At 45.7% G+C, this 13,379-nt stretch overlaps 1 protein-coding gene across 3 annotated transcripts in view; it reads right to left on the bottom strand.

Moving 5' to 3' along the window:
- PROX2 (prospero homeobox 2) overlaps positions 1 to 13,379 on the bottom strand; it is a 115,030-nt gene that overhangs the window by 64,128 nt on the left and 37,523 nt on the right. For all 3 annotated transcript variants that reach the window (XM_085626745.1, XM_085626744.1, XM_085626746.1), the window contains one exon: positions 209 to 316. In XM_085626745.1, the coding sequence (XP_085482871.1) occupies positions 209 to 316 (108 nt within the window). The remainder of the gene's footprint in view (positions 1 to 208; positions 317 to 13,379) is intronic.

The following is a 13,379-nucleotide window of genomic DNA, read 5'->3' as shown; positions in this document are numbered from 1 at the left end:
CCCCCAGTACGACCATATCACTGTGCAAATACCAAAGTGACTGCTTGTTGTGTGTTCCTCCAACATGTACCTACCAATCACATGTATTGTGAAGGGGCAAGCCACTACACTATATTGTATGTGCTTTTATCTACTGAGGACCCATAATTAAAACTTACAATTGTATGGTACACATATAGCAGTTACATTAAAAGAAACACACTGTTACCTTGACATCCGGGAAGTAGGTTTTCAGGACGTTAGAGCTTGGATAGCGGGTGAAGAAGAACATCAGCTTTGCTTTTTTCAAGTGACCAGGGTTCAAACCCTCCTGGAGGTGTGAGTGGGTCAAGGAAGAAAAGATAGAAAAATACCCTTCCAACAAAAGCCACCAACACATTATCAATTGGATTTCCCAAACTTTCACCTACCACAAACAAACAACAAGGGACTTCATTTAAAGGAGGATACAAATGATATATATTTCAAACATGGTAGATTTACTATTACACTCTGCAAAAGGAATAACTTCAGATTTTCAGTTTGGCAGACGGTGGGCATCTTGATGTTGGAAACCCACTCTTCCATGGTGAGGAAGTAACTCCATTAGAACTGATGGTGGGTTAATTACACAAACTAGAGTAGTTAGTCCACCATCCTATCCATCAGTTATGCAGGTAAAAGAGGTACCAATTATGATGTTAAAGCAGTTCAGATAAAGGTCAAAAAACTGAATAGGCCTGGCTGGCAGAAAGCACCCACGAAAGTTAAAAGTTTAACAATGCCAGAAGGTCTTATAAAAAGCCATTCCAAGTGCTAAGTTAGACATCCTGAAAAGAACAAAGCAGCCTTGAGTGCTATTAAAGGTTTCTACCAATCCTTCAAGGAATTAGCAGATCCAAAAATTCCCATTGAACAGCTCAGACTCCCACATTAGTAGGTGGAATGTGGTGCAATAGTACTTCCAGGACAAACTGAATTGATTACAGCTAACATCACCTCTCCTAAAGAAGACTGTACATCTAACAAAGCCAAGCCGGCAATGGGACAGAGCTTCCACAGTTCCTGCTTTAAAGAAATGTCAGGGTCAGGGTCAATAAGCTTTATTCGATTTATCAATAAATCATAAAAGCATACAAATACAATTTATGCAGACAATTTAAGAACAGTTTTCATATGAACAAAGTTACAAAAATGGATAAAACATTTCTCCAAAAGTTAAAATCTACAGCAGTCATTTGGATGAGGGGCCTCGTTTTACACTAATCAGTCAATATTAACATGTGTTAGTTAACTCATTGAGTTTCTAAATCTCATCACTGACAGTAAGAAGCGAGAAACAGCAAAGATGACATCCACATCTTCTAAAAGCAAAAATTTTAAATATGCAGGTTTACATGTTCTTATCCCCCAGCGTTTAAGTAAGGGTAGAAGAAATAATTTCCTCGGGCTGGTATACAGATTACAAAAGAACATGATGTGAATGTTACTTTGTGTTGAATGGTCGTCGCATGGACATATTAATTTCAATGAGGCCCAGTCATTCTGTTTCGGCAAAGTGACCAAGCGGAAGAAAATCCCTAGGCGCAGCCTAGTTAAAAGCATGCGAGCATAGGGTGCTTTTTCAATCCCAAGGTAAGATTGTAGGCCTTCAGTAGGGGTGATTTGCTGATAGCTCAGAGTTGTGCCTTTAAGTTTCTCAGTGTCCCATCTAGCACTCTCTAAGTGTATAGATAATAGTTTTTTGAGGGCCGGTCTAGTCAAGGTTTGTAGGGTCTCTGGTTCGTCGTAAAATTCAGAGTGTCCAATGTTAGAAAACATCGGTTGTACGTATCGCAGCCAGTTGACTTTTGCTACACCGTCCAAAACCATGCAGTCTTTTATGAGATTTCTATTCAATTTGCACTCCTCTGTGGTCCAAATCTTATGCCAGAGCAAACAAGGTGATATTTTTATGATGTCGCTAAGGTATTTGACGCCGGTCTCAATGTGAGTCATAAAAGTCGACGTGGTTTTGGACACACCTAGTAAGTAACAGATGAAAATATTCTCGCAAGTTTGTAATGAGGACACATTCTCGAAACCCCAGAGACCTGCGCCATATGTGGCCGTAGCTATACACTTTGCCCGGTAGATCTGTAACATTTCTTGAATGGGTTTACCCCCAATTTTGGCTGCAAAGGTTCTTAAAGCACCTATGGCACGGCTAAAGGCGAGTTTCCTAGCTGACACTGCGTGTTTCCACCTTCCCCACCTGTCAAACACAATGCCCAAATAGCAAAAAGTGTCTGTGATGGCAATCTTTTGCTGATCTAAATATGTTGAGCATGATGGTCTGTTGTTCTTTTGGGAGCAGGGCATGGAGAAAGTTTTGGAAATGTTCACCTTTAAATTTCTTTTACCCATGTAGGATGAAAATTCATTTACTGCTCTCTGCAAACCTACTTTTGTCCTAGACATAATTGCCGCGTCATCGGCATATAAAAGAATGGGTACAGGCCTACCATTAACAGCCGGATATTTGCTTGACAGAGTTATTAAGCTTTCAGCGATAGAGTTTATGTAAAATGTGAAAAGCAAGGGCGCAAGTATGCAGCCTTGCCTCACCCCTCTGTTTATGGCAAATTTTTGTGAACATTGCCCCTGGGTCCCAAATCTTACTCTGGCCCCCGCTTCTCTATATAGTTCTTTGATAAATGTGAGGATAGCTGAGTCCACCCCGATGTCTTCCAGTGTCGACCAGAGCATCGCATGGTCCACGCAATCGAATGCGGAGCTGAGGTCGACAAAGGTAACAAATAGGTCCCCTTTTTTGGCCTGCGTATATTTAGAGACTAATAGGGACAAGTTTAGGGATTGCTCCAATGTCCCTAGTCCCTTTCGGAACCCATATTGGAACTCCGAGATAACCTTCTTCTCTTCTTCCCAGTGTTGTATCCTCTTAAGGACAATCCTGCCAGCAACTTTCATGAGTCCGTCCAATAGCGATATTGGACGGTAACAAGCCGGGTCGTCCCTATTCCCTTTTTTAAATATGGGGACTACGATTGCGTCCGACCAGGTGGTAATAAAACCGCATTTATTTCCCATATTTAATACATTGGTTAACAAGGGAACCCAGAAGTCCGGTTCTGATTTATAGAGATCCACTGGGGTGTGGTCAGGGCCGGGGGCTGTACCTAAAGGACTTTCTCTAAGGGCATCTTCCACTTCTAGTGTGGTAAATACCAGTTCAATAGGGTAAGGAGGTGCTGGGGAGACAGTTAGGCGGTTATCCTGAATTATGCTATCTGGGGGTGAATTCACCTTGCATGGGTTCGGGGCATTACCCTGTGTGTTGTTGGAATAAAGATTACCATAATGTTCTACCCAGAGCTCAGCCGTTATAGCCACTTCTACAGAATTATCTCTGTCTTTTGAGTTATAAACAGATCTTATGACTTTCCAGAAGGCATTGCTGTCCTTATTCCTGGCGGCTTCCCCCAAAGCTTCCCAAGCCTCCTGCTTCAGTTTCGCCCTCCGCTGTTTAATTGCCAGCTTAAAATCGTATCTCGCTTGACGAATTTGAACTCTATCTTTTGGGTCGGCAGACAAAGCTTTCTTTAAGATTTTCAGTGTAGATGTACATCTAGAGTCAAACCACCCACGAGTATGCCTCCCCTTGTCTTTGCAGTTCCTAGTCAGTGCATTTTTTATATGGCGCTGAATGTTAGAAAAAGCAACCATGATGCTCTTTGGGTCAGTATCTTCCTCTAAGCAGGCAAGTATGTCCGTGGAGCAAGAGGATAGGAAGTTTTGAAAGAAGGATGTTGGGTTCATTTTCTCCCATTTAATTACATACCCATTGGTCTTAGATAGGGTAACCTCAAATGGATATAGGACCCTACTAGGTTCCTTTACTTTGCCCTCCATGAGATTTACCCCGAAGGTGATGGGATAATGATCGCTCATGGGGTCATCCCCCGTTTCCCAGAAGGTTATAAAGTCAGGATAGGTGGGTGATATCAAGGCAAAATCGATTGTAGATTTACAACCTCTTCCATTGTACGTTGGGGCAAAGGGAACCGGGGGGGAGCATGCCTGGTTAATAAAGGTGAGGTCAAAGGTAAATATGACATTGTTAAGAAGAGACCCCATGTTGGTGTGGGAGAAGTGCAGAGGACCGTCCTCCCCGAGATCTGACAGGCCGCACAAACCTAGCTCAGAAGACGGACAGACGGAACAATTGAAGTCACCCACCCACAACATTATGTGATCCCCCGAACCTTGATCTCTCAGTTTGTGAATATGATGGATCATAATATTCAAATTTGATTCCACCTCACTAATTGGCAAATTATTATAAAAATTCACAAGAATCACCTTTTGCGAAATGCCCCATTTAAGTAGTATGATTTGGAAGTACTGATTGGATTGGAAATCGCAAACTTTTACATCCCCTACGTTAGATATGTATGTGCACAAGCCCCCCTTGTTGCGACCCTGGGCTGATGGCACAGCTGGGGAATGGAAGGTTCGGTAGCCCAACATGTGCACTTCCTCTATAAGCCAGGTTTCTTGTAGGCATAGGATGCCATACTTCTGCACAATCTCCAGCCAAGGTTTGTGGGTGATCTTACTACCGAGGCCTGCAACATTCCAAGAAAGGAGAGAGTGCATTGGGTTTCTAGTTTCCTGTGGATGATGCCCTGCATTCCCCGTTGTGCCTATCGGAACTTGCAGGTGTGCAAGGTCTGCCTGTAGTTTGACCAGTGCAGTAAGAGGGTGCTGTTCAGGGGGGTTTAGGTCTATCCCAATGTGGCTTGGAACTTGGGGTATGGGCATTAATTTTTCACTCGGGACAGTTTCCGTTAGGGGATTTTGGGCATTGGTAAGGATTGGAGCGACACTAATTCCCAGTCAATCCACCTGATCCAGACATTCAAACCTGTTCATAGTGGGTGCTCCTTCCCACCAGTTGTCAAAGGGTTGCCAACCATCCCCATGTCCTTTCCATCTACGATTGTGGGCTATTGACCAAGCCCCAGGTGGCTCAACAGTCTGTTTTGGAGGATAGAAAAAGGTGAGGGGTCTGGTGACAATAGATTGGTCAGTATCCTGTGAATCCCATATAGTGATATGCTGGGCTGCGTGAGGGTCTGCAAATGAGACCACTATGCAGTCTCCAGGGATGGATTTATGGGTACGGCCCACCCATGGCACTCTCCTAACCATTAGAACCCTAGTCCTAACAGTATTGGGGAGCTGTCTATTGATGTTGAGCCAGTGAATCACCTTATTCTTTAGGGACCACTGGGTCTCCATAGAAAGCGGGTCAAGTGGTGGTACACCAGCCAGTATGACGACGTAGGGCCCGGCGTCAGGAGGAAGATCAATGTAGCCCCCACGAAAGTTCTGGCGGCCATGGTACTGGTTGGTTATGCGCGCAGTAGGGGGGATATTAGTCTTATTGGGCTTGTGGGCAGCCTTAAGGATAGGGTTGGGTAAGGTCTGGTTCTCGGGGCCTTTTGCCACTGGTATTGGGATTTTTGGTATTAGGGGAAAGGGAACGATTGACTTAGAGCGGGGTTTGGGTATTGGGGTTGGCTTTGGTGGGGGTAGGGACAAGACCGGAGGTGGCATTTCAGGGGCAAGGGAACTAACGTTAGTTTCTGGAGCCGGGTGAATACCATCGTCATTCTCCTGAGGAGTACTCTCAGCAATATGAGGATAAGTTGCTTCCAGTTGTTTTAGGCTAAGGGTGGCCAGGGAGACTAAGGTCTTATCCATCTCGAGGAGATTATTCTCGATACGAGAGAGTCTGAGTTCCAGAGGTGACAGTAATTGTTTTAATGTACCCCAGACTATCTTAAGAAAATCTTCGTCATCACCCCCCTTGTCTCTATCCCTCCCTGGCTCACTTTGCCCTCCCTCTTTGGGTTTCTCACCATATGTGGGGAGAGGCCCTTGAATAGGGTCAAGGACTACGTTAAGATTGCTGTGTTCCCTGTCCCCCCCTATTAGATGGTTAACCAAATTTGGCGCTTGTATGGTCTCCCCAGTGGTGGGTAGTGTTCGCCTATTATTAAAGAACTGCAACCTTGCAATTTTTTCTTTTTTGCGGGCATAAGCAGATCTTGCATTGTTTTTCTTTTTTAGAGTTGGGCCATCTTTGTTTTTATTTTTTGCTACTGGGGGAGAAAGGTCAGGGGGGTCAGGGCTATCCGACAAGACAATGGCAGTTCCAGGTCCAGTGGGCGCGATTCCCTCGAAAGTTTTGGGGGGCGCAGTAGTTAAGGTGGGTATAGACTCTAATGGAAGGGAAAGAGGTGGGGGAGCATAGTGAACATCGGCATGGATTATCAGTGGGGGAGGGCAAGAAGCATGTTGTGGAGATGCAGCAGACGCGATTTTCCCTAGGGAAGATTTTTTAGAGTTAGCAAAGGTCTGGGAAAGCCTACGTGCCGCGTCAAGCTCAACTGACACCCTCTTCTGCATTTTAGTGATTTCAGCATCAATTGCTAGATTAGTCTTAACAAGGAAATCATCCAATGTCCCGCTGGGCTTACTCAGCCCCATTGCAGTTTTACTGCGACTGCCCCGTGTACTCATGATATATTTGAATTGCAGTACCCACAATGTACTTACTGGTGGAAAAGGGACGAGTCAGATAACAAAAACCAAGGGGGGTGGGCCAGGCCAGTCCTCTATGTCCTCGAACGGCCTCAAACGGCCCGCTCTTTGCCCGGTCTTCGCCCCGGCCCTTGCCCTGCGCGCGTCCCGCGTGCGCGTGGCTTTGGCAGATTATCAAAGGGAGTGACAGGAGGGGGCGGGAAGAGGACCAGCTGCGGCCGATCAGCGCCGCTCAGCAGGCTGGTCCTCGCAGTCCCGCCTCTGAGCTTGTGTGTTGTGAGGTGGTTGCAGTAGACGCGTTGGTGCTCCTATGCACAACAGGGGACCAAAAAAACCAGGACCCTGACACAGTCTTGAGCCTGCGAGCAGCTCCCGCGGAGCGGGGGCCGCGAGGCGGTGAGTTAGCAGCTGGAAAAGAACAGGCAACCGGGACAGCACTCCCAACACAGCCAAAGGACGAACCCAAGCAGCACAGTCTCCGTGAGGTTTTAAACAGGTGGAGGGGGCGGGAAGAGGACCAGCTGCGGCCGATCAGCGCCGCTCAGCAGGCTGGTCCTCGCAGTCCCGCCTCTGAGCTTGTGTGTTGCGAGGTGGTTGCAGTAGACGCGTTGGTGCTCCTATGCACAACAGGGGACCAAAAAAACCAGGACCCTGACACAGTCTTGAGCCTGCGAGCGGCTCCCGCGGAGCGGGGGCCGCGAGGCGGTGAGTTAGCAGCTGGAAAAGAACAGGCAACCGGGACAGCACTCCCAACACAGCCAAAGGACGAACCCAAGCAGCACAGTCTCCGTGAGGTTTTAAACAGGTGGAGGGGGCGGGAAGAGGACCAGCTGCGGCCGATCAGCGCCGCTCAGCAGGCTGGTCCTCGCAGTCCCGCCTCTGAGCTTGTGTGTTGCGAGGTGGTTGCAGTAGACGCGTTGGTGCTCCTATGCACAACAGGGGACCAAAAAAACCAGGACCCTGACACAGTCTTGAGCCTGCGAGCGGCTCCCGCGGAGCGGGGGCCGCGAGGCGGTGAGTTAGCAGCTGGAAAAGAACAGGCAACCGGGACAGCACTCCCAACACAGCCAAAGGACGAAAGAAATGTCACTTTAGAGACCACGGCCATTAGTCCTTCCTCCAGACCAGAATAGCCATGCCCCCTCTATGTTAGATAAAGAGGGATATGCGGTTCTTGCTCCCTTTGTACAAGAAATTATTAGTGCATCATTTAGGGGGGGGGGGGGGTCTACTTCTTCTGTGGTAAAGGAATCTTGGTAACTTTTCTTTTGATTAAAAAAAACCCTCATAGGATACACAGGACCCAAGAAACCTTCACTTTTGTAACAGATGTATTAATTTTCTTGCAAATTTGGAGAAAGTAGTCACACCTAACTACAAGAGCATATGGAAGACCACCATTCACTAGACAATAGGAAATCGAGATCTTGTCCTTACCGAGGAACTAAAGCAACTTTAATTGACGTCCAAACATCCAATTAAATATCATAGACTGTGGTGACCTGGCATTTCGTATGCTTCTAGATCTGTTGGCAACATTCAACATCCTTGACTACCTAGCCCTTAAACCTCTCTCTGGTGTTTTCATAAGATGCATACCTTCTCCCTAATAGTCATTTGGACACTTTAGTCCCCTAGTAGTGAAGCAGGTTGGATTCTGAGTAGATAGAGGAGCACACGACAGACATGTCTTTCCCTAATCAAACCTACACAAATGTCTTTACTTTCACAGTCCAAAGAATGCAGCCCTAAAACAATGACTTAGTGAAAGTAAAGGAAACTGTTTCATCTCTCACTAGTAAATCTGTCCTAACATAGTCCTCTTGAACCCGCTACATACATCTGGAATTGTAGGTGGTATTGTTCATTCAAGAGAGCCATTGGGTACGTATACATGTGAAAGGGTAGTGGTGATAAGGTTCGACCTTGAGGCCCACTTTGAGACTTTACTGCTGATGGGTTCTAATGAGTAGACTGGAAAGATGCTGATGGCCTTCGTCTAGAGTAATAAGGTGATCCTTGATACCGGCACCTTCTCTCTTGGGCCTGAATCCTGGTTCAGTCATCCAGTAGCTTATATTGTAGCTTGTGCTCTTTTAGTTGTCTTGTGACTTCTATTTCTAGGATTTTGCTTGTGTAGCAAAGATTTGAAATCACCATATAATCAGCTCAAACCTGAAGACCATCGGCTGATTTTTCAAAAACTAATAGTTACTATTCCCTTATAAGCTCCATGATACCAGGGTCCAAAGATGGAAATAAATTGTGGATACATGAAGTAATACCAAGTTTCACAGGTAGGTTTGAGCCTCTGTGTTTTTTTCTGTCCATTTTATGGAGGAAACCAGGCATAGGGGTTGAGTGTGGGGATTATTGAGACTTTGCAATTTTTTTTTACGTTCTCTTGAATTTTTTCCATTTTTGATTGTGGGTCATAACATGATTTATCTTAGGCTTCGATTAAAGTCCACAGTAAATGCACTAAGGGCACTGTGCTGTGTCTCTGCCCTTTACCTTAGTTTCTACACAGCTCTTGGTGAAAAAGAGGACTCCTCAGTGGGTTTCAGCCAGGTAAATGAGAAGTATCTAAAGAACTTATTGAGCCCTATAATTCATCACTAAAAAGTGAGCTGGATTCCTGACCTACAAAAGCGATGGCGAAAGTTCTGAAGAAAAGGTTCCAGTGTCTATTTGACAAGGTAATCAAGAGTCCACCGGTCAGTGAGAGGGCCATAGGACACGGTTCATGGGGAAATGAAGTACAGCACCAATGTTAGAGTTAAGTAGGGGGATTACGGTTGAAACTTTCAAATGAATGAAGAACCATTAGACCAACTGATCCCTCTATGTGCCACCAGCACTCAGGGAACTGAGTTTTAGGTTCAGGACCCAACACAGATGAGCACCCCAAAATATCAGAATTCTTCCGCCAACACAAATTTACCATCTGGTGGGTCTATTGAAAATCTACACTCCATACAATTAACAGTGAAAGCACTGGAACAATCAGTACCTAGCAGTGAATCAAGATTGATGTCCTTTTTAGACATGGGTGCAACCCAAAGTCAGGTGGAGGGAGGAAGAACCATAACATCCAAAGCATCCAAAAATCGAGTGGCACCCGCAGGCACAACCCATTCAAAGTTAGTGTTTTATATTTTAAACACCAACATTTTGTGAAATTCCATTAAAACGTTACTTTAAGAGTTATGATTTGTTACCACGGTCCACATCTACTGATTCAAAACCGAAACAGCACATTAAAGAAAATCCTCAAAAATCATTGGCAGACTTTTTTTTTTGTAAAAAAAAAATCGAAAATGGAACAACCATTGTGAAACAAATTATTATAAATATTTAAAATTGCTGTGCGGGTGGGATAGTCAAAAATTCTTCCACCCAAGCAAAGATATGACAATTTATGCAGCTTGGAATGCCAAGGAATAACTGTGTTACTGAAAGATAAATCAAAAGAACTGATCGATCTCCATTATGGATGGAGTGGTACCACCAGCTGGCCATGAAGTATATTGTGGAAACCCAGAACTTCAAATTCAATCATAACCTATAACTGAGATTTGACATCTGGTAGTCAACCAGATTGACAAAAACACTCAGGAGCCTCTCTTGAGACTCCTTATATATCTCAAGGTGCTGGGGGGGGAGGGCAGGGGGTCAGTTGCAGGTCCAACTGAGTGCTATGGTTCATTTGAAGAGCCAGGTAATGACAGCCTTTCTGAATTGCATCAGCGACGGAGAGAGCCATGTGGTGAAGAGACATGCCGTTCCAGGATTTGGCGGCGAGGTAGGAGAAGGATCTTCCTCCGGTCCTGTTCTTGTGGATCGGAGGGACTGTGCCCAGGGCCAGTTGTGCAGAGCGGAGGTATCTGGTGGGTGAGTGGAATGAGAGGCGGGTCTCTTGTGATTAGGGTGCAGTGAGAGACGGTGTCGAAGGCAGCCGAGAGGTCGTGGAGGATGAGGCCTGCTGTTTCTCCGAGGAGGGAGCGGATGTCGTCGGTGGCGGAGAGGAGAGCAGTCTTTAACAAGAGACATTAGATATCTCCCAGTGAAAAGGAGGGATATCTGAATAATAGGGGGCTCCATTCTATATACATTTGATGTAACTAATATCTGCAGAAGTATTCCATATGATGAAGACGTGTAAGCTATAGCATGCATGAGCAGTTCACATCTAGATATTCAAGTCCCAGTGTAATTTCTTTTGAAAATGAGCATCCTAATCTTATATTTCATTACACCGATAAATGTTCTTGCAATCACCACAGTAACAGGCAGTGACATGGTACTGTCCCGTGCAAATCTTTATATGCATATGTTGATAGTCAACATGTACTTTATAATATGTTGTGAAACTTAAATATTTCCCATTGATGGTAGTATATGGACAATAGTTTAAGCCCCTGGATTAGCCCAGACAGGGATGATTTAAAAGAATTTCTCAAACATCTCATCACACATATAAGTAAGGTAAAGTGCCAGAAACCACACCAAGGCAATAAAGTATCACATGAAATGTGTACTGCCACAGAGGGCACGTGTGCAACACGCCTTGAAAAATGTAAACAGACAAAGGAACATCTTCAGAAACTCAGAGAGTTTCAGGCTAATCTGGGGAAACATCCAACATACACAACAAAAAGAAGCATAGATTGTAATATAAATTACACACAAGAATCGGCCCAGACAAAATTGACAGCTGGGACGTACCAGTGCTTAAGGTGTTCATACTGCAACATTGTCATCAAAGCATCTATTCTCAAACATTCTCGTACCAACAAATAGGTAAGACTAAGTGATTTCAAATCATGCACCTCTGGCAATGTTATACATGCCATTAAATGCCCTTGCGCAAGATTGACTACACACGACTATTTAGAAAAAAGGTTTGCATAAAAAAAACCACAAATCAGTAATACACTCAAGGATATCCAGCTTGGCAAAACACTTGTGAAAAGATTAAAAAGTGTGTGGGGTGTTAAGGCAATATAACAAGGAAGGTGCCAGAAACGTTGGTGGATAGAGTTTTTAGAAACTGTGGGGCATATGTACAACAGAATGGAGAAGCGTGGCGTTAAGCAAATATTGCTATCGCCACGCTTCTCCATTCTGAAAACGCAAGGAAGCACCATATTCACAAGAATGTGGCACACCCCTTTGTTTCCCCTGGCACTGGCACTGAGTTCAGCTGCCTAGCACCAACGCAGGCAAGAGTGCAAGTGTATCTGCGTTGGGGGGGAAATGATTGTTAATGTGCAAGAAGGTCTCCCTTCCTGCATATAAACAATCATTCATGGCGTTTTGAAACTTCTATGTGTACTGGTTAATGAAAGGTATGTATATCCCAGGAAAGCAGGCCAGACTTCCCAAGCTCACTGCCTCCTGTTTGCAGTCAGCTACCATAAAAATAGAAGGTTGCAGGAATGCAGCTTGGGCCCCATGCAATCTATACTCCCAGCACAAGTGTATGTCATTTACAGACAGGTGTTTAAGCAGATATGCCTTAGCGGGCCAGCTTGTGAGGTTCATTTTCAGGCATTACTCTGTGTCAGAACCCCTTTTAGAGTGTCCCGGGGTGCCTAGGGGCTATTGGGCCGAACCGTGGTGGTTGAGTCCTTTTTCACCTGATGTCCTGGGACCTGACCTACTATAGATCCTGCTCAACTCGGCCAAGTACCCCTTCTGCACTTGTCTCTCTGTGGTAGCTGTGGAGGAGCAGTCAGAGGCTCCCTCGAGCATGAAGGGGGAGGGGGTATGTAGCTAGAGATTAGTGAACATGGCTCATAACTCAAAGTGCACGCAGTAATGTCAATCATTCAATGTCCAGCCAAATACTTGCTTTCAAATGAAAAAGAAGTATTTTATTTCTAACTCTACTCATGCAAAGTAATAATGACATTCATAAGCAACAACATAATCCCCTTGAGGTCAGGGCTCTAGTGTTTGTCAGGCAACTCTCAGTCCCACCCGCTTCCTTGTAATGGGGTCAAGGTTATTACGTATTCATTGGTGGCTACATCCAGGGAATACTCAGTAGTAGACCATACTCAAGACTTCCCCTTTGACTCTTTAGGAATTAGTCAAAAGTGTCTGTGGTGCCGGAGCACCTTCAACATGGAGTCCCCCGGGACCCAACAAACCTGGTTCAAGTCCTGCTTGCTCCTGCAGCACAGAAGCGATCAGTGTCAGCGCAGCCTGGACCGTGGGACATTACAAGCTGTGATTCTGTTTGGCAAAGTGGGACTGCTCACAGTACATGAGGCAGCTCCTGACAGGTGCAGGATCTCTCATGAGCTGCTCTGTTGGCTTTCCCTAGTGATTGTAGATGCTACCAGTCTGTGTAGACCTGGTAAGTCCGTCTTTCCCACAAGAGGGCGGGGGGGGGGGGGAGGTTGGTCTTCCAACTCCCCACCGGACCTCAGCGAGGGTGCAATGTCTTCTTCAACATTCTGAAAGGTCCTCGGGGTGATCAGGGGCAGATCTCAATGTGCAGGGCTCAACCTGTCGGTTGCAGCCTCACTCTTGTCCCTGGCAACAGCCCGAACTCTTAGGCAATTTAGTACCGGCAACTCCTTTTGGTAAACGGGGATGCCGTGGTACCTCTGTACACAACGCCGGCTCCTCTGTTGCACCTACACCACAGTCGCCCCACCTGGCTTACGAGGTCACCGCTAAGGTGTCCTGGTGTGCTGGTTAAACAACTAATTAAACTGTGGCCCCCTATGGCATACTACTGGGTCACCGCAATGAGGCAGTACAGGCATGGCGCT

The sequence above is a fragment of the Triturus cristatus genome, chromosome 9 (genome assembly GCF_964204655.1).
Source record: "Triturus cristatus chromosome 9, aTriCri1.1, whole genome shotgun sequence".
Classification (NCBI taxonomy): domain Eukaryota; kingdom Metazoa; phylum Chordata; class Amphibia; order Caudata; family Salamandridae; genus Triturus; species Triturus cristatus.
This window is presented reverse-complemented; position numbering and strand designations above follow the sequence as displayed.